The 23,505-nt window shown below is 55.2% G+C and overlaps 2 protein-coding genes across 3 annotated transcripts in view; both read right to left on the minus strand.

The window, feature by feature from the left end:
- Positions 1-958: 958 nt before the first annotated feature.
- Positions 959-4,239, minus strand: Gnat1 (G protein subunit alpha transducin 1). The gene is made up of 8 exons (XM_059267110.1): positions 4,134-4,239; positions 2,651-2,693; positions 2,421-2,562; positions 2,178-2,335; positions 1,943-2,071; positions 1,601-1,730; positions 1,269-1,422; positions 959-1,149 (listed from the first exon to the last, which is right to left on the minus strand). The coding sequence occupies exons 1-8, from the start codon at positions 4,237-4,239 to the stop codon at positions 959-961; spliced, it is 1,053 nt and encodes a 350-aa protein (XP_059123093.1).
- Positions 4,240-6,860: 2,621 nt separating this feature from the next.
- Sema3f (semaphorin 3F) overlaps positions 6,861-23,505 on the minus strand; it is a 28,010-nt gene continuing 11,365 nt past the window's right edge. Inside the window, exons 3-19 of one of the 2 annotated variants that reach the window (XM_059268595.1) lie at positions 17,931-18,091; positions 17,766-17,828; positions 17,537-17,656; positions 16,706-16,798; positions 14,849-14,942; positions 13,457-13,576; positions 13,120-13,259; positions 12,905-13,019; positions 12,676-12,745; positions 12,375-12,519; positions 10,588-10,810; positions 9,918-10,006; positions 9,745-9,786; positions 9,416-9,573; positions 9,191-9,258; positions 8,800-8,933; positions 6,861-7,946 (exon numbers count right to left, since the gene is read on the minus strand). In XM_059268595.1, coding sequence (XP_059124578.1) covers positions 7,536-7,946; positions 8,800-8,933; positions 9,191-9,258; positions 9,416-9,573; positions 9,745-9,786; positions 9,918-10,006; positions 10,588-10,810; positions 12,375-12,519; positions 12,676-12,745; positions 12,905-13,019; positions 13,120-13,259; positions 13,457-13,576; positions 14,849-14,942; positions 16,706-16,798; positions 17,537-17,656; positions 17,766-17,828; positions 17,931-18,091 — 2,246 coding nt within the window. In that variant the 3' untranslated portion in view covers positions 6,861-7,535. The remainder of the gene's footprint in view (positions 7,947-8,799; positions 8,934-9,190; positions 9,259-9,415; positions 9,574-9,744; positions 9,787-9,917; positions 10,007-10,587; positions 10,811-12,374; positions 12,520-12,675; positions 12,746-12,904; positions 13,020-13,119; positions 13,260-13,456; positions 13,577-14,848; positions 14,943-16,705; positions 16,799-17,536; positions 17,657-17,765; positions 17,829-17,930; positions 18,092-23,505) is intronic. The other variant, XM_059268596.1, reaches the window with a different exon arrangement.

The raw sequence follows: 23,505 nt of genomic DNA on the forward strand, positions 1-23,505 counted from the left end.
CCCAGAGGGAAAAGGAACTGGGAGATAGCCTGAGCCTAGTATTTGGGGATGGTTTGTCTTGTGTCTCTCCCTGGCACCCATCTCAAAGTCACTAATTTATCTATGTGAGGCTACACAGACCAGAGCTTGGACTTTGGATCCCTTGGGCTGCTGGGGAGGGACAGTTACTGACCACTGCGTGGACAGATGTTGGACTTGTCATATGCAGGTAGCAGGCTGAAATGACCTGCTGGCAAGCAGCAGGCCTGCTTGAGGGGGGGATACCTCCAGCCCTTCATGAATGCTGGGGAGGGAGGGAGGGCTCTTTGCTGAACCGAAATCCACCAGGTGAGCTGCTGCTGGTGGGGGTGGCAGAAGGGCGTCAGGGGACGGGTCACTCGGGCACTGCTGAGTCACTGTGAGCTCCAGCTGTCCCAAGTCTTGCCTTTGTCCTAGCTGAGGCTGGCTGCCGTGGGTCCAAGAGGCCAGTGCAGCCAGGCGGTGAAGGGCAGGGCGGGGGTTGGGGACTTGGGGGAGGGTCTGCACTTCAAGCCTCGGGGCTTTGGATGTGTGACTAGTGGAGCAGCAGGCTGAGGCACGGGAGTTATTGGAGGGGACTACAGGGCAACTGGGCTACATACAGAGTCTCAGAGCAAGGGACACACATGAACTCAGGCATCTGTGAAGAGAAAAGGGATTGGAACTTCAGCATTCTTGAGCAGCAAAATAAATGAGATTAGGCGTTGTCGGGGGCAGCCCTGGAGGTTGGGGAGGGATGAAAAAATGTTGAGCTCAAGAGTAGGGGGAGGGGCCTCTGATAGTGGGTGGAGCCTGAAAGCCGTGGGGCGGGGTTTAGGGGTGGGCAGCCGGGAATGGAGCAGTCTGGAGCAGTGATCACCGTGGGGAACTAGGGCCAGGGTTCGGGTCCTGAGATTGTGGAGCAGGATGATGGAAGGTCTGGCTAGCTAGGACGCCCACCTCAGAAGAGCCCACAGTCTTTGAGGTTCTCCTTGATGATAATGTCGGTGACAGCGTCAAAGACAAACTTGACGTTCTGTGTATCGGTGGCGCACGTCATGTGGGAGTAGATCTCCTTCACGTCACGTCGCATGTTAAGCTCGAGGAACTGCACTTTGATGTAGTTGCCGGCATCCTCGTAAGTGTTAGGTCCTGCGGCAGAGGGCAGCAGCACTCGCTCTGCGCGGGAAGACCTTCCACACGGGAAGGAGCGCGCGGCGGGAATCGTTGGACTGGGGCGCCGCCTGGCGGCCGGGGCTAGGGAATCTCACCATCGTAATCGGGGAAGCAGATGCTGAGGTGTGCCTTTTTTATCTTCTCGGAGAAAACGTCCTTCTTGTTGAGGAAGAGCACGATGGATGTAGTGGCGAAGTAGCGATGGTTGCAGATGCTGTTGAACAGGTGCAGGCTCTCGTGCATCCGGTTCTGGGGAAGGCAGAGGCTGTTGGGCACCAGGCTACGCAGACAGCTGCCGCTTCGTCTCTGGGCTCCCGGGACTTGGGCGCCTCCCACCGCTCCCAGACAGCCTCTGCTTCGTGAGTCCCCCGTGGCTCCCCCGGCTCCCCCTCCCTTCTCAAACACTTGGGCCCAACTTGGCACTCACCACTTCGTCGTCCTCCACCAGCACCATGTCGTAAGCGCTCAGTGCGGCGATGAAAATGATGCAGGTCACACCCTCGAAGCAATGGATCCACTTTTTGCGCTCGGAACGCTGCCCGCCCACATCGAACATTCTGCAGGTCAGAGCGGTGTCCGGATTTAGACCCGTGTATCAGGTCACCTGGATATGCCCACTGGCACCCCTTGTCTTCTTAAGCTGGCTGGGGAGCCCTCATATGGATTGGCATCTGAGGTGACCAGCCTTTCTCCTGGCAAGGGTAGGACCTTCACTCAGGACAGTGAAGTTCCCGTCAGGCCAGCTGAACAAGCGTGCAGGGGGTCTTACCTGAAGTTGAGGTCCTTGAAGGAGAACTGGGTCTCGATGATGCCGGTGGTTTTGACACGAGAGCGCAACACGTCCTGCTCGGTGGGCACATAGCCTGGAGTCACCAGACGCTCTAGATCTGAAAGATAGCTGAGGAAGACCACTGGACGTGAGTGGGTAAGTGGTGTGGGAGATCACCCCAGCTGGGGCCTGCCCATCCACCTCCTCTGCTCCCTGCATCCACTCGTGCACTCACTAGCCAGCAGAGTCATTGAGCTGGTACTCCGAGGCACGGTCAAAGCAAGCTTGGATACCCGAGTCTTTCCACAAGCGCTGAATGATGTCGGACATCTCCTTGGGCATTGTGCCTTCTTCAATGGTATCTGCCATGTGCATCAGCTTCCGGGCATCATCCTGGTGGCAGGGCAAGGTAGTGGCTGTGAACCTGAGCCTACCCAGGTGCCTTGAGCCCCCGGGGACTGATAGCAGCCTGCCTCACCTGTCTCGCTGAATCTCCATACTGAATGTTGAGCGTGGTCATAGCCCGAACAATGGCCAGGATGGACTGCAGAGTGTTGCCATAGATGATGGCAATGAACTCCAGGCATTCTTCCAGTGAATAACCATCCTGGTGGATAATCCTACAGCCAAGACCAGCAGAGTCAGAGCTTCCTGGGCCTTTAAAAAGGGCTATTGCTAAGGGCTTTAGGATGGACAGGGAACACTCACTTCATCTGCTTGACAATGGTGCTCTTCCCAGATTCACCAGCACCTGAAAGGGAAGCTGTGCCTCAGAGCCGCACTGACCAGCACTGACCACTTCCTTTGGATCAGAGCCCTGGGGCGCCAGCTAGAACTCTAGATACACTTGCCCTCATTTCCATCCAAAGTAAAGTCTTGAAGACTCCTGGGGGAAATGGTTGTAAACGACAAAAGGGTCCTACATCAGTTAAGTGACTTTAACTGTGCCCTGGTGTGTGTGTAAGGGAGATACCCCCAAGATTCCGGTTATATAGAGCTTTTACTATGCTACAAGATCAAAATAAGGAAACCCGCCGGGCGGTGGTGGCGCACGCCTTTAATCCCAGCACTCGGGAGGCAGAGCCAGGCGGATCTCTGTGAGTTCGAGGCCAGCCTGGGCTACCAAGTGAGTTCCAGGAGAGGCGCAAAGCTACACAGAGAAACCCTGTCTCGAAAAACCAAAAAAAAAAAAAAAAAAAAAAAAAAAAAGGAAACCCTCTAGGGCCACCTTGTGGAGATTTCCAGTATTGCATCCACAGGATTATCTGAACGGGACCAACCTCTGCTTTTCACCTAAAGAGATGTCTCTGAGAGGCTCAAAGGGAATTAGCACCCTTAGATGGGGGGAAGAGGACAGAGCTGACATCCTTTCTGAGCCTGCCCTCTTCAAGGGTGTTGGATACAATTAATGGGATTTCCGGCTTAGTTTCTCGGCCTTTCTCCTGGGGGCCCTGGCTTAGTACCTCTGCCTGCCCCCTTAAACCTGTAACTTTCCCTTGGGGGTTAAGCAATGGCAGTACACTCATCTCTCCTCACTACCCATGGGATCATGGACTTGGCTTTATTTATTCCTGTAGGCATCAATATCTTTCCACTTCCTTCCCCCCCCCCCCCCCGTTTCTCTATGTAGCCCTGGCTATTCTAGAACTCACTCTGTAGACCAGGCTGGCCTCAAACTCAGAGATCTGCCTGCCTCTGCCTTCCGAGTGCTGGGATTAAGGGTGTGTGCCACCACTGCCTGGCATCTTTCCACTTTCTTTAGCTGTTTCACAGTCTACCAAGTTCTGGCATCCAGTGTCTTTGTAGAAGACATGGGTGACCCTAGAAGCTTCTTATTCCCAAGGGAGAAAGAGCAGCCAAGAGGACCTGAGCCTTGTTGAGCAGGCCTGGAAAACCAAAGGCTGTACCTTGAGGGCAAGAGTGTGCCTGAATGCACACATTTCTGCAAAGGAAGGGCGTCCCCAGGAAACTGCCATAGGATGCCCGACCTTGGGGACCGAGACATCACCACCTGTCAGACCTTGCCGAGGAATGGCTCCCACTCTGTGCTCTGCCCCACCACAACCACATTGTCACATTGTCATCCCCCCCCCCCCAGGAATCCTTGCTTCATAGAAAGCCTGCTTGCCTAGCCCCAGGCCGCTGACCCGCAGCAGTCCCCTCCCCAACACTGGCCGGCAGGGACCCCTACCCAGCAGCAGCAGCTTCACCGTTCGGGCATCTTTCTCAGCATCCTCTTTCAGCTTCTTTTCTAGCTCTCTGGAATGCTTCTCCTCAGCGCTGGCCCCAGCCCCCATGGTCCCAGCAGCAGCAAAGGGACAGGGTAGGCAACCTCCGGCCTCCTCAGACAACCTTTTGGCCCTAAAGCTGGCAATCCACTGGCTCTCCACAGACCTGTGCAGGCCCTGGCGGGATTGCTTAGTGGGATTTGGGAGCTAGGAATGCCCGAGGGCCAATCAGAGACAAGGACAGGTGAGGCTCAGTCTCCTGGCCTTTTAATCAGGCTGGCAAGGCCTCAATCCATCAACTGCTGACTGTGCACTCCTCTGCCCGCCCCCATTCTCCAGAAGAGACCCTAGAGAGTCCTTCCCCTGTCCTGTAGGGGTTCACTTGGTGTAGTTGAGGGAAAAGACCCTTCAGCTCCAGAAGTAGAACTGGGGTTGGGGACTGGCAGGCGAATGCTGAAGGAGAAGCAGGCACAGAGGACCTACTGCCTGTCCAGCTGCATTAGGATCACTCTTCTGTAAGCTTACATGGAACTTGGGGGAAGGTGGTGCCCAAACCACAGCTCCACTTTACTGATTAGGACAGGCACAGGGTCCCATGATTAGCAGTGGTTCACAAGGGTGGGGTATCTCTGGATCAGAGGGTTGTGTCTGCAGGAAGGCACAAGGAAATAGGTGACTTTATATTTGTCTCACACTCAGGGCTAAACGTGACCCTGAGCATGGTCTCTACATGCCTTCTGCAGGGTCAGTCTGCTATACATGCCTGGGTGTATCTTTCTGTTCCTTACTAAGACCAAGTAATGACTAGAGACACACTTGAGCCTGCACACCTGCATGTATGTGTATCTGCTAGTAGTTTTTTAAGTGCATGTGCCCTTACACACCTGTTTGAGACTATGCATGCAACGTGTGTATATGCATTGGTGCTGTGTGTGTATATGCTGGGGATCAAATCTAGGGATCTCTGCATTCTTGGGCTGCACCTCCAGCATCCTATGCATGCCTGTACAGGTACAGGTGTACGTATGTTTATTTTGCGGCGCTTTGTGCGCGTTCATAGCTGTTCATGTATGCCTGAATGTGCAAGTGTAGGTAACTGTGATACACACTCTCAGCCCACTTGCCTATGTATTTAGATACACACCTGTGTCCCTGTGTGTGTGCATAGAGCTTGTCTGTGCCAGTCCGTGAACATACATTTGTCAACATACACATGTTTACTTAGGTGCAACAAAATCATTATAGAGGTGGCTGAACTCTGAGTGAATCTTTGGCCAGCCTATTATCAGACATGGATGCTGAGGCTTGCTGTTCCTGAGAGTATGATTCTGTCTGGCTCACTCATGTGGGACCTGCACAGGGTACCACTAAAACCTGACAGCCTCCACTGGGGTCTGGAGACCCGCTCAGGTGTAGCAGTTGGTGAAGTGTGGCTGGCACCTGCTGAGCTGAGCTCCTAGGTTCTAGAGATCTCCTGTCCACATACAATTGGAAACCCCACATCTTGGGCTCTCAAGGCTGGCTGCACTAGTCTGCAGCCACCTCACTGGACTCCTGAAACCAGACTCAACTCTGCAATAGACTACTAGGAGGGTCCCAGGGTCCCAGGCACTGAGCATGTTATCCCTAATCAGGGCATGTAGGCAGTAGATACCCTAAACGGGCATTCTGGACATTCATCCTACTGGGTGAGGAGGGCTCTGCTCAGGAGTAAGACTACTTCATCCATGCCACTTATAGCCTTTGGGCTCCACCCACCTTTAATTCCACATTGTAAGCGGGCCACCGGGGTCTAAGGCAGTACAGGAGCCCTGGCTAATTAAATCTAGCCTGATGTCTACATATGGAGTCTCCTTTTTTTTTTTTTTTTTTTTGGTTTTTCGAGACAGGGTTTCTCTGTGTAGCTTTGCGCCTTTTCCTGGAACTCACTTGGTAGCCCAGGCTGGCCTTGAACTCACAGAGATCCGCCTGGCTCTGCCTCCCGAGTGCTGGGATTAAAGGCGTGCGCCACCACCGCCCGGCGGAGTCTCCTTTTTAAAATTAACTTTATTGCTATTTTGCTGGCAAATATATCTGTGAGGGTGTTGGATCCCCTGAAACTGGAGTTACAGACAGTTGTGAGCTGCCGTGTGGGTGCTGGGAATTGAACCTGGGTCCTTAGAAGATAAGCCAGTGCTCTTAACTGCTAAGCCATCTCTCCAGCCCCAAGATGAACTAAATGCCCACACAGGGGAGTTGGAGTCTTCTTTTGTTGCTGTTGTTTTTGAGACAGGGTTTCTGGGCAGCCCTGGCTGTCCTGGAACTTGCTCTGTAGACTAGGCTGGCATCAAAGGCAGAAATCCACCTGCCTCTGCCTCTCTAGTGCTGAGATCAGAAGTGTGGGCCTAACCCACCTCCATGCCCACTCCAACCACCAAGGAGAGAAAGCAAAGTCTAGTCCCAGAGCCAGTGTTTATTAGCAAGATGGAACCCAAGAGCAGCTATGGCCTGGGTAGCAGAGGGCTGCAGGAGCCCCCCACCAATCTACCCAACTGCCCCCAGAGCTATTTACACCCATCACCTGAAGCGGTGGGCAGAAGGGAACCTTGGGGGATGCCCTGCAGGCCCTGGGCCTCCACCATGACCCATCTACCCTCAGGGCTGGGGGCTCTTCTGAGCCACGCCTGCACTCGGCCGCGGCTTCTCTCCCCACCCCACGGGTCAAGGCGGCACAGGAAAAGCTAAGGAGGTAGAGTGGGGTGGACCTGCCAGGGCCGGCAAGGAAGGGAGAAGAGAAGGGCCTGCCCCACCCAGGCAGACTTCTCTTCTGTCCCCAATAAATAGAGAATAAATACCTGGGAAAGGCTGGCCTTGACTGAGCACCCCTGACCCAGGCAGGGGCCTGTATCCTGTGATGGCCCCTTCCTCCCTCCTCTGCGTGCCCTGAGGGCCCACCCCCAGACTCCACAGCAGTCCTGGTGTCCATGTCTACGCCACAGCACAGCTGACAACACTCATCAGCAAAGGTGTATGGTCCATGCCCCAGCAAACAGGGCTTGCTCCCTCCCTGTGTTCTGGAGATCTTGATGGCTGTTGAGCAAGGAGATTTCCGCAGAGTCTGGGGGCTGTGTGGTCTTGGCCCGGCCCTGGCAACTTCCTGGGCCAGGATGGGCATGCTCAGTCATGTGCCGTTGCTGACCAACATGGGTCTAAGTTCTGGATAATGCTGCCACTGAGGCAGGCTATATACAACCCACCAATAAATACTGTCTTTGCAGGGGTAGGGTATGTATAGAATATAGATATTTTATATATATATATATATCTTTTATATTAAAAGGGATGAGGGGCTAGGCTGGTCCTATGTAGGCCTCCCGCAGCTGGCCTCATGTGTCCGGAGGGTGGTGGCGACGGTTCCGGGGCTTTTTCTGGTCCTGGGGTTCAGGAGGCCTAAGTGCTCCTGGAGCCTCCCCGGGGTTGGGGGGCACATGGCGCCAGTAACCCTGGCAGTACTGATGGATGAGGCCCACTTCCGGCTGGGCTAGGAGCTGGGCCAGCTCCTGATAAGGAGGTGTGGGGAGGCCTGCGCCAGGAGGTGGAGGGACGCTCACAGCCAGTGGGGGGAAGAGGGCAGCATGGACGGCGTCCCGGCCCAGTACATGCAGCTGCACCCGAGTGACGATGTGCTTGAAGTTGTTCTCAGTGGCCGTGCAGGAGTAGAGGCCGCGGTCACCAAGCTGCAGGGCGCGAAGCAGCAGCCCCTGCTCTGTGCGCAGGAAGCGGTCCTCTGCACGAATCTGCAGGGGTAGGGGTGGGGGCTCAGGGGCTGGGTCACCACTCCACGGCCCTAGCCAGCTTCCAGATGAGGCCTCCTTTGTGGTCATTCCAGTAGAGATACCCACATGGTATTTCCACAAACCAAGAGTAAAACCCACGTACTGTTTGCACATGGGAGGGATCTGAATAAGGTATCCACACATATTCCCACTTCAGAAGGGATGATGACACTAGGGGGCGGGGGAGTTCTGAACAATGAATGAGAAAATTTTGGAGCACACACAGAATTTTCATTTAATGAGAATACCCAATTGTGGCACCCACATACCATTTCCATGTAAAGAGGGACACCGGTAAGGCTTTTCCAGAAAATATCCACAGAATTTCCATATACTGGAGCTCACCCACATGATTTCCATACAAGGAGGTATACCCCAACAGAGTACAGGTACGGAATGTTTTGTTCTTTTGTTTTTTCGAGACAGGGTTTCTCTGTGTAGCCCTGGCTGTCCTGGAACTCTCTCTGTAGACCAGGCTGGCCTCGAACTCAGAGATCCGCCTGCCTCTGCCTCTTGAGTGCTGGGATTAAAGGCGTGCGCCACCATGCCCGGCTCAGATATGGAATTTTTATTAAATGAAGCCAGCCTATAAATGGTTTCCATATACTAAAGCCTACCCCACAGAGCATCTATGTAACTCATATCACTCAAATGATTCTGGTGTGAGGATGGGAGCTCAGAATGGGTTCCACAGAACGAGGGCTGCCCCAGGCTGGCTGCCATACTCTATTTCTCTCACATGGGCTCACCACTGTGAAAAAGAATGCCCATATCCACAGTGCAGCATTGCCCCTTGGGGGACACAGGAACTCACCTCACGGCGCCGGTCACTGGGATCTCGCTGGAACAGCCACTTAACAGTGGCTTGGGGGGAGCGGGGCTGGCACTCGAGGAAGGCCGCGCTGCCGGCCACGCCATACTGCACGGACGCTATGGCATTCTTGTTTGCTGTGGATTGAGAGGGCCTTGAGTGGAAGCAGCATTGCTCCTAGGCAGTCAGTCTGTTCAGCAGGGAGAGGCAGGCATCAAGGGGCACCCACACACAAAGACTGGGCATCCACCCATTGAGAGAGTCGACACAGGACATCCTAATGCCAGACCTAAGGTTCCCACCACCCAGGGAATCATCTTCAAGTCTCTACCGCGGGGGCGTCCGCGGGCATGGGTGAGAAGCACCCTAAAGGATGTGCAACATGCCGACTCACCATTGGAATTGAACCCACGGCACTGCCTGATGGGGTTCCCGTGGCGGACGTCTTGCCGGCGACTCCGCCTGGAGGAGGATAACCCCTGAAGGAGCGCTCCTGGGAGGCTTTGCTCCCAGGTTCCTGCACCCCTAAGACTCTAAACGGGGCCCTGTCGCCCAGGGCAGTTATGTCTTATCCACCCCGGCACGGTGGATAAAATCCCAAGGTTCTGGCAGTCTATACCTCTTGGAGGATGCGGTGTAGCGGGAGCAGGCCTGGCCATCCCAGGCACAGTAGGGGTCACGGGCGAGGCAGCAGTCGGCACAGGCGGCCCCATAGGCCTGGCAGCGGTGCAGACTGAGGTGAGTGACGCCCACAGCTGAGGCCACATACAGTTGTTGCTGGGGGCAGAGGCAGGGAGCGTCAGTTCTCACAGACAGCCCTACCAGAAGCCAGCTGGGCTGGATTCCTTCTCTTCCTTGTTTCATGTCCCCTATCCTTACGCCAAGGGCACGACCCCAGTGGGACACGGGCTCCAACCGCACTCCCAACCCACACTGCCAAAAACTCACCCTCTTGGAAGAGATGGTCATCGTCTTAACGGCTGCTGGTTCCTGGAAGAAAACAGGGGTCAGCTTGGGACCTCGAGGACCCCTCCCTGCCCCGGCTTAGGTCTAAGTTCAGAGGCTGGGGAACCAGAGAGGGTCATGGTGGTGTGGACAGGACTGGGTGGTATTTCACCTACCTTGAAGACCTCCACCTCCTCCAGCATGAGCTCCTCCACCTCCTGGTCATCCTTGGGCAGCACGATGACCTTCTGCACTGTCCCGCGGTCTGGAACGGGCCGGGCAGGACCTCAGTGGGGCTGGGGATGCTGGGGAAGGGGCAAAGCCTCAGCCCCTTCCCCACCAAAGCCCCATCTCCTTTAGGGCAGTGGAGTAGGGCTGCCATGCTGAAAGGGATAGTTGGGAGGGGGAGGCTAGAACGGGACAAAGGGGGTCATTGCCAGGGTCTGCCCCCACACCCAGACTCTCATTTTGGGCCCTCTTGAGAACATAAAATGGGCAACTGAGCTGGGTGCTATATGTATGTACGTATGTACGTGTGTGTGTGTGTGTGTGTGTGTGTGTGTGTGTGTGTGTGTACACGTCTGGGCAAACAGTTAGATCCCTTGTATCCTAAGTTCTTTTCAAGTCATACAAGGCCCCTAGGTTCCTGGTGGCCCTACTTTCCTGCCCCTGGAAATGGGAATAGATGGAGTTTTCCCACTCTAGTCCTGGCTGTTCTGGCCAAGGAGAGAAGGTTCCCATAGATGAGTCTGAAGCAACCCCTAGCTGGACAGAATCTAGTCCCAGGATCAGTTCCTCCCATCCAGTGGGCCCAGTGTGGGAGGGTCTGAGAGCAGCAGTGGGTACCTGTGCCCAGGAAAAGCACCTCATAGCGCCCATCAGCTGCATCCACCTGGTCCACAGCGACAGTGGTGAGGCGGTAGGGTGCACCTGTACGGACCACCAGGGGTCGCCGCTGCAGCGGGTATACAGCCTGGTACATGAGTGGATGGCTACGCATGAAGTTGATCACTTCATCAGGGTAATCTTTAGTGGACTTCATTGATGGCGTAAAGGTTCCGCCAGGACACTGCAGGCAGATAATGAGGGTCAGTCCTAGGCGGTCCAGGCGGGGCACGTGGACCCATTAGCTCAGGAGAAGCTTCCACACTGTCCCTACATCTACCTGTTTCTCTCTCCAAACCCCTTCCCGAGTTCTGCCTTCCACCAGATCTGTCCTGCGTCATGACCTTGTGGCAGCATTTGGCTGACTAACCACTCCCTTCCCATGTCCTCATCCCCACCCAGCTGTCTCCTTCCTCTCTGGCTGTCCTGGTTCCATTGCTCTTTCCTGTGCAGCTGGGCTGCTGGCCTCAAGATCTTGACACACACTCGGCAATGCTTTCTCTACCCCAATGCTGTTCCTTCTGCCTTGGGCTCAGCCTGTCACCCTTCCAACTCCAACTTCATTCTGGAAGGAAGCCTTCCCAGACCCCTTCAAAGACCAGCTTCCCCGTACCCGTACTGATCCCACAGTCACATCTGCCACTGCACTAGGTCAGATCATGTCTAAGCTCTCACACTCGTCTCCTGTGGCAGGCCCACCCAGGTCATACCCAAACAAAGTGAGATAGTTCCCAATGATGCAGAGTAGGTGTGGCTTGATCCTGCCCATTCCTCATTACCTTTCCTGTTGTTAGCCAGCCAAACTGACTTCAGCCTACCTCCAGCTTTGCCTCAAAGATTCTTCCCTCTAAACTTTACCTCCCAAAAGGCTTCCTAGAGCACCCTCCATGGGGCAGCCCACCACACCAGGCCCCTACCTGCCTCAGAACCCTGGGAGGCCGCTTTCTTTACAGCCTGATGTGTGAATAGTAGTTTTTTCTTTCTTTCTTTTAATTTTTTTTTTTTTTGGGGGGTGGGTCTCTCTACATAGCCTGGCTGTCCTAGAACTTGCTATGTAGACCAACTGGCTTTGACCTCACAGAGATCCGCCTGCTTCTGCCTCCCAAGTTCTGGGATCAAAGGAGTGTGCCACCATGCCCGGCTGTGAATAGTCGTCTTCTAAGTGTGTTGTGTTCCGCTGTCCTTGTTGACTGGGAGCGTCACTATAGTGGAGCCCATGTCTGCAGAGGGCCCGAGTAGAGAGGCTAGGAAGATGGCTCAGATGAGCACTGGCCGCTCTTCTAGAAGTCCAGGGTTAATTCCCAGCACCCACACTGAGGCTTACAACCATCTGTAACTCCAGGGTATCTGATGCCCTCTTCAGGGCTCTGTAAGAACCAGGTAAGCATGCGGTGCGCAGACATACATGCAGGCCAAGCACCCATACACATACAAAACCAAAACAAAACAACCCCCAGCTCCCCCAAAAAACCCAGAGGACACGCCTTCAATCCCAGCACTTGAGAGGTAGAGGCAGGCAGATCGTTACTGAGTTTGAGCCAAGCTTGATCCACATAGTGAGTTCCAGGCCAGCCAGGGATAAACAGTGGGACCCTGTCTCAAGACAGGAATGAAAAAAAAAAGGATGGGCGGTGGTGGTGCACGCCTTTAATCCCAGCACTCAGGAGGCAGAGCCAGGCAGATCTCTGAGTTCTGATTCCAGGCCAGCCTGGTCTACAGAAAGAAGAGAAACACATGGGGCTACTTACTGTGCCAGGCCGGGGATAGGGCATCTTTCCTGAGAATGGCATCCACTGGTAGTTGGGGCCTTCCTTGTGAGCAAAGGGCCCATTGAAGACCATGCGGATGTCGGCCATGGAGTAGACACACACAGCAGAGCCTCGGAACACGGAGCTGTGTGCAAGCAGGTTACTGCTATGCCCGGGACAGACCCTGGACCCATGGCCCTCCCCAGCCCACATCCACCCCACAGCTTGCAACCATGCCAGGGTCCTCCACAGCCATACCCCCCACCAGTCCTGCCACTGCTTGCCCTGACTCCAGTCTCACCCTGAGGAGGTAAAAACAGCATAAATGACTGGGTTCCTGACATCCTGGGTCTGCTGGACAAACACATCCTCTGTAAAAAAGGGAGGAGGTATTGGGGACACTGCCTGAGAGAGGAGACCCATGGACCCTGCCCACCCCTGCCCACAGGAGGCCCCTAAAGGCACCCTGATCCCTGATCCAGCCTCCATCCCTCCTGCTGCAGGACCCTGCCTGCTTGTTGAGCACTCACGGAGTTCATCGAAGTGGGTCTCAATGCCGTCCTCGCCTGGCACAGAGCAGACGAGCCGCGCCTTCAGGAATGTACTCCACTTGTTGACTAGGCAGCAGTGGCCGCCATCATCATTCTGGGGGTGGGGGCAGGCAGCCGGGTTAGATCAGCTCACTCACCCCAAGACTGGCTGGAGTAGGTCTGGGGAATGGCAGCAGAGCTTTACGGGCACTTACGAGGCAGATGCGCCCGATGCGGGCGTACACAGCGGGGTTCTGAGGAGCCTCGGCAGAGCGCTCTCGGAAGAAGAAGTAGAGTTTGTCATCATTGCGCTCCGCACTGTCAGGGATGAGCTCGGCGTGAATGAATGAAGGGTCTGCGGGTAGACAGGCGGGCGGGGCTCAGCAGCGTGGAACCTGGCTATGTTTCTTCTCCAACAGAATCCCCAACAGGAAACCAGCCCTGCCCCAAGCTGGTCAGTCAGCCTCCGAACTCTCCCCGAGGCCTGCTTCTGTGGATGTCCTTGCACATCCCAGCCACACTTCCCACTAAGGTCTTGTGGGTGCAGCTCACCATTGAGCCATCTGGAGTTGTACTGATCAGTGCGCATGGCCGTCTGCTTTCCAAGCGTGCGAAAGATGGCTGCGTCAGTGCCCATAAAATCGATGTACACGCCTGCGTAGAGCTCCTCGTCTGTAGGAGGGTCAGTGGGTCAGTCAGGGGACTGCTCAGACTCAGGGACCCCCAGGCAGGGTCCTGGCCCCCCTTCCAGCCGCCCAGGGCATGATCATATCTTCTGTGAAGTGTTTACAATCGGTTCTGGGAGGAGACCCGTCAGTGGCAATAGCCAATTCCCGTGGCCCTCCTATGCTAGCTTATCTCAAGCTGCTAACCTGAGCTCACTGCACACAGAGTGGGGAAGGCATGCCAATGCCATCCTATAGGATTTCTAAAACACAATCACAGCGGGCCTAAAGAGCCTCAAAAGCGCAGATTACAATGTAGCAATCTAGTAAAACAATTAGGAAGTAATACATTTTGAGCACTCACTATATTTTGTTGCCATTATTTCTGTTTTAATACAACTGATTTGGTTGTGAGCCTTTATAACTTAATTTTCAACAACAGCTGTTGTTAACAACTGGATCACAAAAATTCCTGAAAATTTAGGGGCTGAGTAATGTCTTCCCTCTGAGACTCTGTAGGGTAAACCCTACCTTCCCCCAATTATATCCCCTGGTCTGGACTTGGCTTTCTCATGCACCAAGAGGAAAACACCTGCCCGCCCCCACCCCAGGGGCCTTTCCCAGGCTCGCAGGTGGTATAGCACCTGGCAGTTGCTCTGTGAGAGGTCCTGGGGGATGGACAGTATGGACAGTCAGAAAGCAGACAGAGTGCAAAACCGGGGGCAAGCTCCCCAAGCAGCAAGCAGGTGCAGCAGCTGCTGTCAACAGGACACTTCCTGGAGAAGAGCCCCCCACTCTCCAAGACACCTGCATAGTCCAGAAACACGTCCTCCCCAGCTGGTGGGGGTGCTTGGTTGGGGTACTGTGTGTGGTGCTTCTGAGTCAGCCTCTTCCAGTCTCCTCGACATATAAAGGAGCTATGGGACCCCTCACCCCACTCTCAGTACAAACTCAGCTTATCTCTCTTCTAGGCAACCCATGGCTCCAAGGGTTCTAGGCTTTGCGAAGACCCCGCTTGGTATCTCAGGGGAAGACCTGGTCCCTTAGTGTCCCATCCAGAAGGCTGGATGGAGGCTTATAGAACTTAAGCTCTGCCTCTCAGCTCATCCGAGTCTGTACCGTACCCCCAACCCCTCCAGGTATGTCCCCACTGGGGGCCAAAGGAACATGGTCATGGTCTCTGACATGGTCAACTCTGTAGTGTTAGTAATCTTCCTCATTCTAGTGGCAAAGGCTACAGACGGACGCCATAGAACCAGGATGGAGTAAAGGAACTCACTGATAAGGGCTGAGGCTGTGTCCAGCTTGGGGTCATATGGACATTTGCCCTTCCCTGACTCGAGTCTCTCAGGCTCCAGGTAGAAGATGTAATCCTGCAGGGTAGAGAGGGGCTCAGCACATCCAGGCAAGTCCCACAGACAAGAAGACTAAATTTCATAAGGTTCCTAGGGCAAGAATGAGCCCAAAGGGACACCTTGAGTCCACCCCCTCCACACGCCCCCAGGGTCCCCAGGGAATTCCAGTCAGCCAGGTCTCCTGGGGCAGGTCCATGGCATTTCCAAGGGAAATAATTTCTGATCTTATGCCCCAGGCAAGCACTAAGAATCAAGTCTCGGCCGGGCGGTGGTGGCGCACGCCTTTAATCCCAGCACTCGGGAGGCAGAGCCAGGCGAATCTCTGTGAGTTCGAGGCCAGCCTGGGCTACCAAGTGAGTTCCAGGAAAGGCACAAAGCTACACAGAGAAACCCTGTCTCAAAAAACCAAAAAAAAAAAAAAAAAAAAAAAAAAAAAAAAAAAAGAATCAAGTCTCAGAGGTCCAGGTTTTAGGGACCACAGGCTGGGCTTATACAGGTTAAGTCTCTCTGTGCCAACTAGCTCAGGAAGATGCCTGCTAAACCCCCTTGGGCTCCAGAGGCCTGACACTTGGAGCTACAGCTGCCTACCCTGGGCCAGTGAGGGGCTGCAGACCAGGAAGGGCAGGGGCACAGTTCAAGGGCCCGGGCCCTGTTCTCCTAGCATCAGGTCCAAACAGGGAGCTCTAAGGTATGTCTCCATACTTTTTGCTCTACCTGTGGACCTCAGGATGGACCAAAAGGTCACGGGTTTTCTGCTCTGCCACATCTCCCCATTGAGCCAAGTTGGGGGGGGGGGGACACAGATGAGACTGTGGAATTCACACAACTAACAGCCATCTATCCCCACACCACCCACTTCACCCCAGGAGATGCTAGGAGGGAGGCCTGTGACGTCTCTGGGACCAGGGTGAGCTCACAGGCCTGGTGGGGTGGGAAGGGAAGGAGAGGGAAGAGGAGAGACGCACAGAGGAAGTGGCGGCAGGCAGCAGGATGGCGATGGGAAGGTGCACACGGGGCTGCTTTCACTTACACTCTGCACACGTAACTTCCTGTACACACAGGGGCTGCACACAGATCGGCAGACAACACAGCACATATAACCCACTGCTCATCCTAAATGTACACACACAGACTCTAGATAGCCTTAGACTTTCAGCACTCCCCACCAGGAAGCCACACACACACACACACACACACACACACACCCAGTCATGCACAAACATGTAACCTCATACACACTCACATGCTGTCATTCACCGGCAGCCTCTGCCCCCCTGCCCGCCCCTGCCCAGCCCCAACTTGCCTTACCCAGCCCAGCCCCCGAGTCTTGACTAACGGACAGACTCTACCTCAAAGGAGAGCCCCCATATGTGACTGTGCAGGACACTTGTATTTACTACATGACCCACAGGAGGCATGGGAACAGACACAGAGGAGTCACGTGCCAGACCCACTATGAATAATAAGAGGTGGACCAAGCATGTGCCGGCACGTGCTCATGTGTGTCTTCACACGTGTTCTCAGGACTGAGGCATGACTGTCCTCTCTTCCCCACCTGGTGGCGTCAGGATTCCTTGCCTGCAGGGGTCCCACTGAGGCTGACAAGTGTCCACTGGAACTGCTTTCAGAACCTGAGGGCACTGCAGGGGAAGGGACGGGAATGGGGTAGGGGCATGAGGGAGAGGGGAGACGCTGGGGAGGCTGGCCTTGGGGCCAGGCCCAGGGTAAACTGAGCGCAGAGGTCATTTGGCTTGGCAAAAGACTAGAAGGATGAGGCCCACCTGGCGTGGGGCTGTGGGCGTCGGGCGGTCGGCACCATCTGTGGCCCTGCTGCCTCGGCCTCTGACCACCGGCGTCTGGGTCCATGGCGGGGCCTGAGAAGATGAGGAATGAGAGAGACGTTAGAGCTGGGGGTGGCAGGGGCTGGGGGAGCGGGCTTGGGCTGCCAGCCTCTCATACCACACAGGCCAGGATCACACATGAACACATGGGCCCCCAGAGAACGTATATGCACGTGTACACACACATACACACAGGCTTGGCACACGCCTGCACACGCATGTGTCCCTTATGTCCAGTCACTCTCCTACAAGCCCTACAAGGTTGCATCGACTCACATACGTGCCCACATGGAAATGGAAAAGGGCAGAAGCAGGCAGGGTAGAACAGCACAGCTGGGAAAGGGTCAGCTCCCCCGGCCCCGGGAGCAAGGGCAGGAGGGCAGTTCTCCCCCAGGCCACACGCTGGAAGCTGACCCAGGCTTCCAGCCTCCGGAGACCCAAGACCCCACCAGGCTCTCTGACTTGGCGGCTGGGTGAAGATCCACAGACACAGCCAAGGGGAATTATTGCCCCGCGTGGGGCAGATGCTTACTGTGCGCCAGACACAGTGTTAGCTGGAGAGCGCTAACTCACTGCCTCTTCCAACCTGTCAGAAGGGATCTGTGAGCCCCACTGCCAGGTGAGGAGACTGAGGCTCGGAGAACGGACAACTTACTCACCCCAGGTCACAGGGCTTGGAAGTGGTAAGGATGGGGCTCAAGTCCATCCTCCCATCAGGACCTTGGAATGAAGCCACCGGAGGGGACAGCACAGAGGCAGGAAGGGGCTTACCTGTGCGCGACGGCCACGGTTCACATAGGTGCACATGGGGTTGTAAGCACCGGTCCCGCACACATACAGATGTGTTCGGTTCCAGGGCTGGATGAGCCTGACGAAGTTCCCACACTCCCCCTGCGGCCAGATAGAAAGCTGTGTGGACACCCGGTATCTGCCTGGTTCTACCCCTCTCCGAGGTCGCTGCCTCACCCTGGGGGGGGGGGGGAACCCTCATTGCACTCACGTTGCTGTCCTTGCCGGACAGTATGCACTCCTCAATGCGCTGTGGGGAGGCTGCCCAATGGATCTGCCAAAGATGGAGGTTAGAGGATGCAGCCTGCTGGCCAGACCCTGACCCTGGGCTCCATGCCCTTCACCCTGCCTGCCCCTCTTCCAGGCCAGCCCTTACAATGAGGGGCTCTCGGTTGATGTCATGCAGGTCCAGGGACAGCACGTAGTCCTTGCTGCCCACGTACATGCGGTCATGGTCCTCGTCCTTGAGCAGGATCCTGTAGTCTGTAGTGTTGAGCAGAAAGTTGAAGAAGTGGGCGGTACCTGTGGCCTTGAGTTCTGTGGATGAAGGGCAGGAACACCAGTTAGGGCCTTCGAGAGACCTACTCCCTCTGACAGAGAGGCACTGAGGCCACAGCCGCCCTAAACCTGCCCTTCCTCTCCCAAGGCCTCCTTATCTCCCTCTCCAGGTGCTGACAGCCATGGAGGAGAAAGCAGGACATGTGGGCAGGCCGGAGAAGGGGCCACACCCAAGGCTAAACCCTTGACTCACAGGCAGCCCAAGCTAATGCCCATGAAAGGGCCATGGGTGCAAGCCAGGGTGTGTGGTGGCATCAGAGTCTGCTCAGGTGGGGGTAGATGTTTCTACTCGGGGTGGGGCCAACTTCCCACAGGGGCCCGAAAGGGTTAATGAGCAGGTGGAAGCGGTGGTGGGGAAGGACACGCTACAGACGCTGTAGGGTGTCAGAGTCTGGATACCCTGGCCTCACCCGAGCGGACCACCAGGCAGAAGACACAGCTGCTACACCACAAGGTCCCCACCCGACCTGAAACAGGCCAGCCAGACACCAAAAAGGCCCGAAGGAGCCGTAACAGCCTACAGAACTTCAGTCCGTGGACCCCATAAGGCTGCTAAGGGTGGGACTCCCGGCCTACGCGAAACTAGCCAGGAGGTGTCACCGTGGGAAAGGAGGCTCCCCCAGCAATGCTACGCATAGGAGCCCCATGCCAGGGGCTGAGGGCGGGCAGGTACAGCGGGGCCTTCTGTTTCCCATCTGCCTGTGTGCAGCAGCCTCGGCTCCCATCCTCAGGACACTAAGGTAAAGCTTTTCCTGGGATGAGCGGTAGGAAGCTCAGCCAACGACAGGCCAATGACATGCACAGGACTCCTGGAAGCTTGTGAACCTGTCTGTGGGGGAGCTGAAAGGTCCACTGGGCAGGCCTGTCCCCTGCCCAACCCCAGCTATTTTTAGCTCAGGAGAGAGAAAATGATGATTGAGGGTCATGAATATTCCCTAGCAAGGGGGGAGCTTAGGTGGCAACACACAGGACACATGTGTGGCACACACATGTAGCAGGTATGTAAATGTGTCCCGCAACAGATGAGGTGCTACTAGAGCATATATACCCACTCCCTGATTCCACAGCTGGCACCCAACTTCACAGGTGGGGCAATTGAGGGGGAGACCCGGACGAGGCACCTGGAGAGAGAACAGCTGAGGTCTGAAGCCCGGGACACAGCCTGAAGGAGGCACCAGCAGGTGGCTGTCCCTGATTGGCCTGGCTCTGACTCCAACTGGTGTGTGGAGACCCTAGGGTAAGCTAGAGGGACTCTGTCTGAGACCAGCAAGCTGGTCAGGGCACATAAGGGGCTGGGCTGGGCTGTGGAGGCAGGCCATCTGATGGTCGCCCGAGAGCCCGTGTCTGGTTCAGGGCCTTACTGTTTAGAACCGCAGGGCAAAGAGAAGCCTTGCCCTGCTCAGACCTGATTATGTACCAACAAGGGAATATAGGTGATGACCTTGGCCAGCCACTGGGACACAGGGACGCAGGGATGCCGAAAGATCAAAGGGCCGATCCCTGCCTGGCTATGGCCTCGCCCGCCTGTCCGGCGGCGCCTCTGAAGTCCTGGGCAGGGCAGCCTGGGCACCTGTCCTGCACCTGTTGCTGGGTCACTTGGAGTCTCCTCCTTGGCCACCCAGTCATAGTGACAACAGGAAAGTAAACACTCCCCCACCCCCAGGGCTGGGAAGTGGCCAGAGAGGAAGTGGGGCCTGCCAGTGGAGCCCCCCCAGGCTGGGACAGTCTGCCAGAGGTTATTTATACCCTGGCTGGGGGCATGGCCTTGGCTGTGCCCTTATTCATCTTGCTACACTGGGGGTCACTTCAGGGGCAATGGAAGAGAGGAGGGACACCTTCTAATGTCGCACCTAGGTCAGCAGGGGGAGATTCAGAGAGCTGGCCCCCAGGCACTCAAGCAGCCATAATCCCAAAGCCTTGTGCTTACACATCCTTACTCACTCTTGGCCTCATAATCTAGACCCTGTCCTATGCTGTGCCATGCTTGCCAGAGGCCAAGATCCAAGTCCAAACCAGCAATCTGCTCTTAGGGCCTCGCCTCCCTGTGAGAAAGACAACAGACATCACTGGGCAGGTGAGGAAAGAAAGTTCTAGAAAGGAGACAGAAGGCTCTCTTTGACCCAATATACACTGCCTCTGTATCTCCCTCAGTCTGTCCCTAGGTGGAGGGTGCCTCTCAGTCAGGCATCTACTCTCCTTGGAGCTCTGTGCTTACATCCAGCTTATAGGTGAGGACATCAGGGTATAGGAAAGGAAAGTGACCAGCAAACTGCATGAAGATTGATGTCTGAAGGTTTGGGAGCCCATGGAAACCAGTCCCGGGGATAGAGACTGCCTGCCAGGATGGAGAGCCGGAAGGTGACTCGTCCTCCATCATCAAGACAAATGATTCAGGACCCTAGGGACTCCTCTCAATGGCCTCAGGACATGGCGTCAATAGCTCTGGTATTATAGGACACTCTGGTGTCACAGGACATGACGCTTTAGTCACTGTGGAAATGGTGAGGAGGTGGAGAGCCCCTGGGAGGCAATGCAGGCTGGAGAAGAGGGACGGAAGGTCAGAGATCCTTGGCTACGGCTCCATTTCCATGATGGGCCTTATTGACCCTCCCCCTGTTGAAATATCCTTGGCTCTCTGAGCTTCATTTTACAGTCTAGAACATTTCATGGGCCTCCTAAATCTGATATTCAAGGTGGCCCAGATGGATCCTGAGAGCTGTTATTCCTCTGGCCTCCCCAACACATCCCTGAAGGGCATTTGTCTCGAGGGGGACCAGAGAATGAATGGGCTGAGGTTCCCAGATCTTTTCCTGAGGAAGCAGGCTTCCTTCCAGATGTCACCATTACCTGAAGGACATCCACCTCCCACTCACATCCCTACTACCCCACTTCCTAGTGCTGGGGAGACGGCAAAGAGGGTCACAGGGACGGAAGGGGCTTCCTGTTGACTCAGACCCAACCTCTGTATCACCAGCACGTTTCCCTAGCCCCATCCAGAAACACGGCTAAATCTCAATTCAGCCCACAGGCTCTAGAGAGAATCATGTGTAGGGGGGTCTAGCCTTGCTAACTCACAGCTCAAGTGCTAATGCTACTCATGCTAGATGTCAGGAGAAAATGCAAATAAGAAGCCCCACAATGTCCCACATCCCAAGCAGCAGACAGGAAGACAGTGGTGCTCAAGATTATGAAGTAGAATTAGCTTCCTGACCTATCCTAACCTGTGTCCCACAGGGCAAACGCTCTGGGACTTTGATCTTCTCCCTAAGAAGCCTGGTTCAGAGTCAGAAGGAAGCTCAGGCAGGTACCCTTAGTTGACACCTGCAGATCCTGCAGGTCCAGGAGTCTTAATGGGACTTGGGCCAAAAGGTTCCAGGGGCCCGAGTGCCATCAGCGCATGTGGTACTGATGCAGACCCAGCCTGGCCATGTCTTCACACCAGTCTTGACCTCTGCTCAGTATGTCAGTATGTGATATAAGTTTTGAGCTTGTCAGGGTAGGGTGGTGGCCTGGGTGCTGTTTCCTGGGAAGAGCCCCACCCCCCCTGCTCTCACCCAAGCTGGGCACAGGTTGGGCGGGGTGGCATCCGGGAAGGATTTTCCCGTCATGGGAAGGAAGAGCCTTTTCTGGCATCAGACACCTCATTTCCGCAGCCGTTCCCAGCTTCCAGACCTCTCCCTGTGGCTGTTAAGACACTGTCCTGGCCCAGAATGGCCTGGCCCAGGTCCAGAGGCAGGAACACTCTTAGTGCCTTCGGGCTTGATCCTGGGGTCTCTGCTTCCTCGTCCCTGGGAAGCAATGGTTGATGCCTTACTTTAAAGAAGCCAGTAGGCGTGTCCACAGCCCTCACCAGAGACCCCAAGTGGGCGGGCCTCACACCCTGCTGTGTGTCTCTAGGACACCAGACCTGCACCAGCCAGGCAGGGGCTGCTGCAGAAAGAAGAGTCTTGGAGCAGAGGTGGGGTGCCCGCCCCCTTGGTTACAGCCCCACAAAGCACTCGGCTCTGACTGACAGCGTGACCTCCCCCAAAAGGGCTGGGGATGAGAGAATGATAGACAGGTCCCTGTAGCCCAGCTCTGACCTCTGACCTCCTGTGGGCTAGTGGCAACCCTAATCCCTGAGCTGAAGAGAAATGGGATTGGGCTGCCAGTCTAGATCTTTGTTAGTGCATCATCCACCAGGAAGACAGGCCTCATGACCCGAGGAGGGAAACTGAGGTAGACAAGAAGATAGATAGATGATAGATAGATAGATAGATAGATAGATAGATAGATAGATAGGTGTGTAAGCATGTATGTATCTACATTACATATATATAAAGCGGTGACAGTTACGTAAGTGGCGGAGCCCAGGAAATCCCCACTCAGCATTCCCATGGGCTCTAGGGAAGGGTCACCCTTAGCATCTTCCACTCCCAAAGCTATGAGGGGCCCCAGAGGAAGGCCTGGGGGCTGGCCTGGCCCCCTGGCTCCCAGCCTAATCCTCTTTTAATGAGCGGCCAGCCGGAAGGCCTCAGCCCCTGGCCACAGCTCTTCAACCCTGGGAGCCCCAGCCAGGCTGGGTTGGGGGCAGGGCATCCCAGAAGCCTTAGTGTGTTCTATCCCCTAGTTCAGCATACTTACTCCACTCATACCCAAAGCCAAGACTTCAGCCACGGACCAGGTCAACTCTGGACCCATCAACAGCAGTGGTACCTGCCGATGCTACCTCCCTTGGGCACTAATATATAATAGTATGTAATAAATACAGTCAAACTCGAGTTCTACTTGGGGCTGGGCAAGGGAGGCTGTCACTGCTGATGCCCTTTTTCCTAGAAGTCAGAATGAAGGTTTGGCCTTGGTGAGAAGCTGCACCTCCGTGGGGAGTAGACATCCTAGACCACTCTCTGTCCCCATCCCCTTCCTGACCAGGCATTCTAAGAGTCAGAAGACTTCCCAGGATTCACAGGCACCGCCCCCCCACCAGGCAGGTGAGCCAGGTCGGTGCCAACAAAACCAATTACAGTCGCTCTCACCCAATTAGCAACTAATTATGGCCTCATAGTCCGTTCAACATAATTAACATGTAAATGACTCCGTGTGTTTATATTCAATAACCACTCTGATTGAATTTAATTTAAATGTCTGAACTGGGAACCCAGTTACCGTATTTCACCTACAGTTGCCACTTCCAGGAAACCTACTCCAGGGGAGAGGGCAGAGGAGTAAGCACTCCGGCTGCAGGTCCCTAAATCCTTCGTTCTTCTGTCCCAGAGGAACAGGGAGGTAGAAAGGTAGCAAGAGCCCCTGGTGGGACCCTCCAGATGGGAAACCCTCTAGAACCGGGGGCCGCTTCTTAGGGGCTACTGTAAACATCCCGGCTGTTCGGTAAACACCAAGCTCCAGTAAGAGCC

The sequence above is a fragment of the Peromyscus eremicus genome, chromosome 7, assembly GCF_949786415.1.
Source record: "Peromyscus eremicus chromosome 7, PerEre_H2_v1, whole genome shotgun sequence".
NCBI classification, from domain to species: Eukaryota; Metazoa; Chordata; class Mammalia; order Rodentia; family Cricetidae; genus Peromyscus; species Peromyscus eremicus.

Excerpts from the sequence above, each read along its gene's own strand:
- Gnat1 (XM_059267110.1), bottom strand. The coding sequence starts at position 4,239 with ATGGGGGCTGGGGCCAGCGCTGAGGAGAAGCATTCCAGAGAGCTAGAA. Across the intron at positions 2,336-2,420 it reads ATGGAGATTCAGCGAGACAG|GATGATGCCCGGAAGCTGAT; the intron begins GTGAGGCAGGCT and ends CCCTGCCACCAG. Across the intron at positions 1,731-1,942 it reads TTCAAGGACCTCAACTTCAG|AATGTTCGATGTGGGCGGGC; the intron begins GTAAGACCCCCT and ends TCTGACCTGCAG.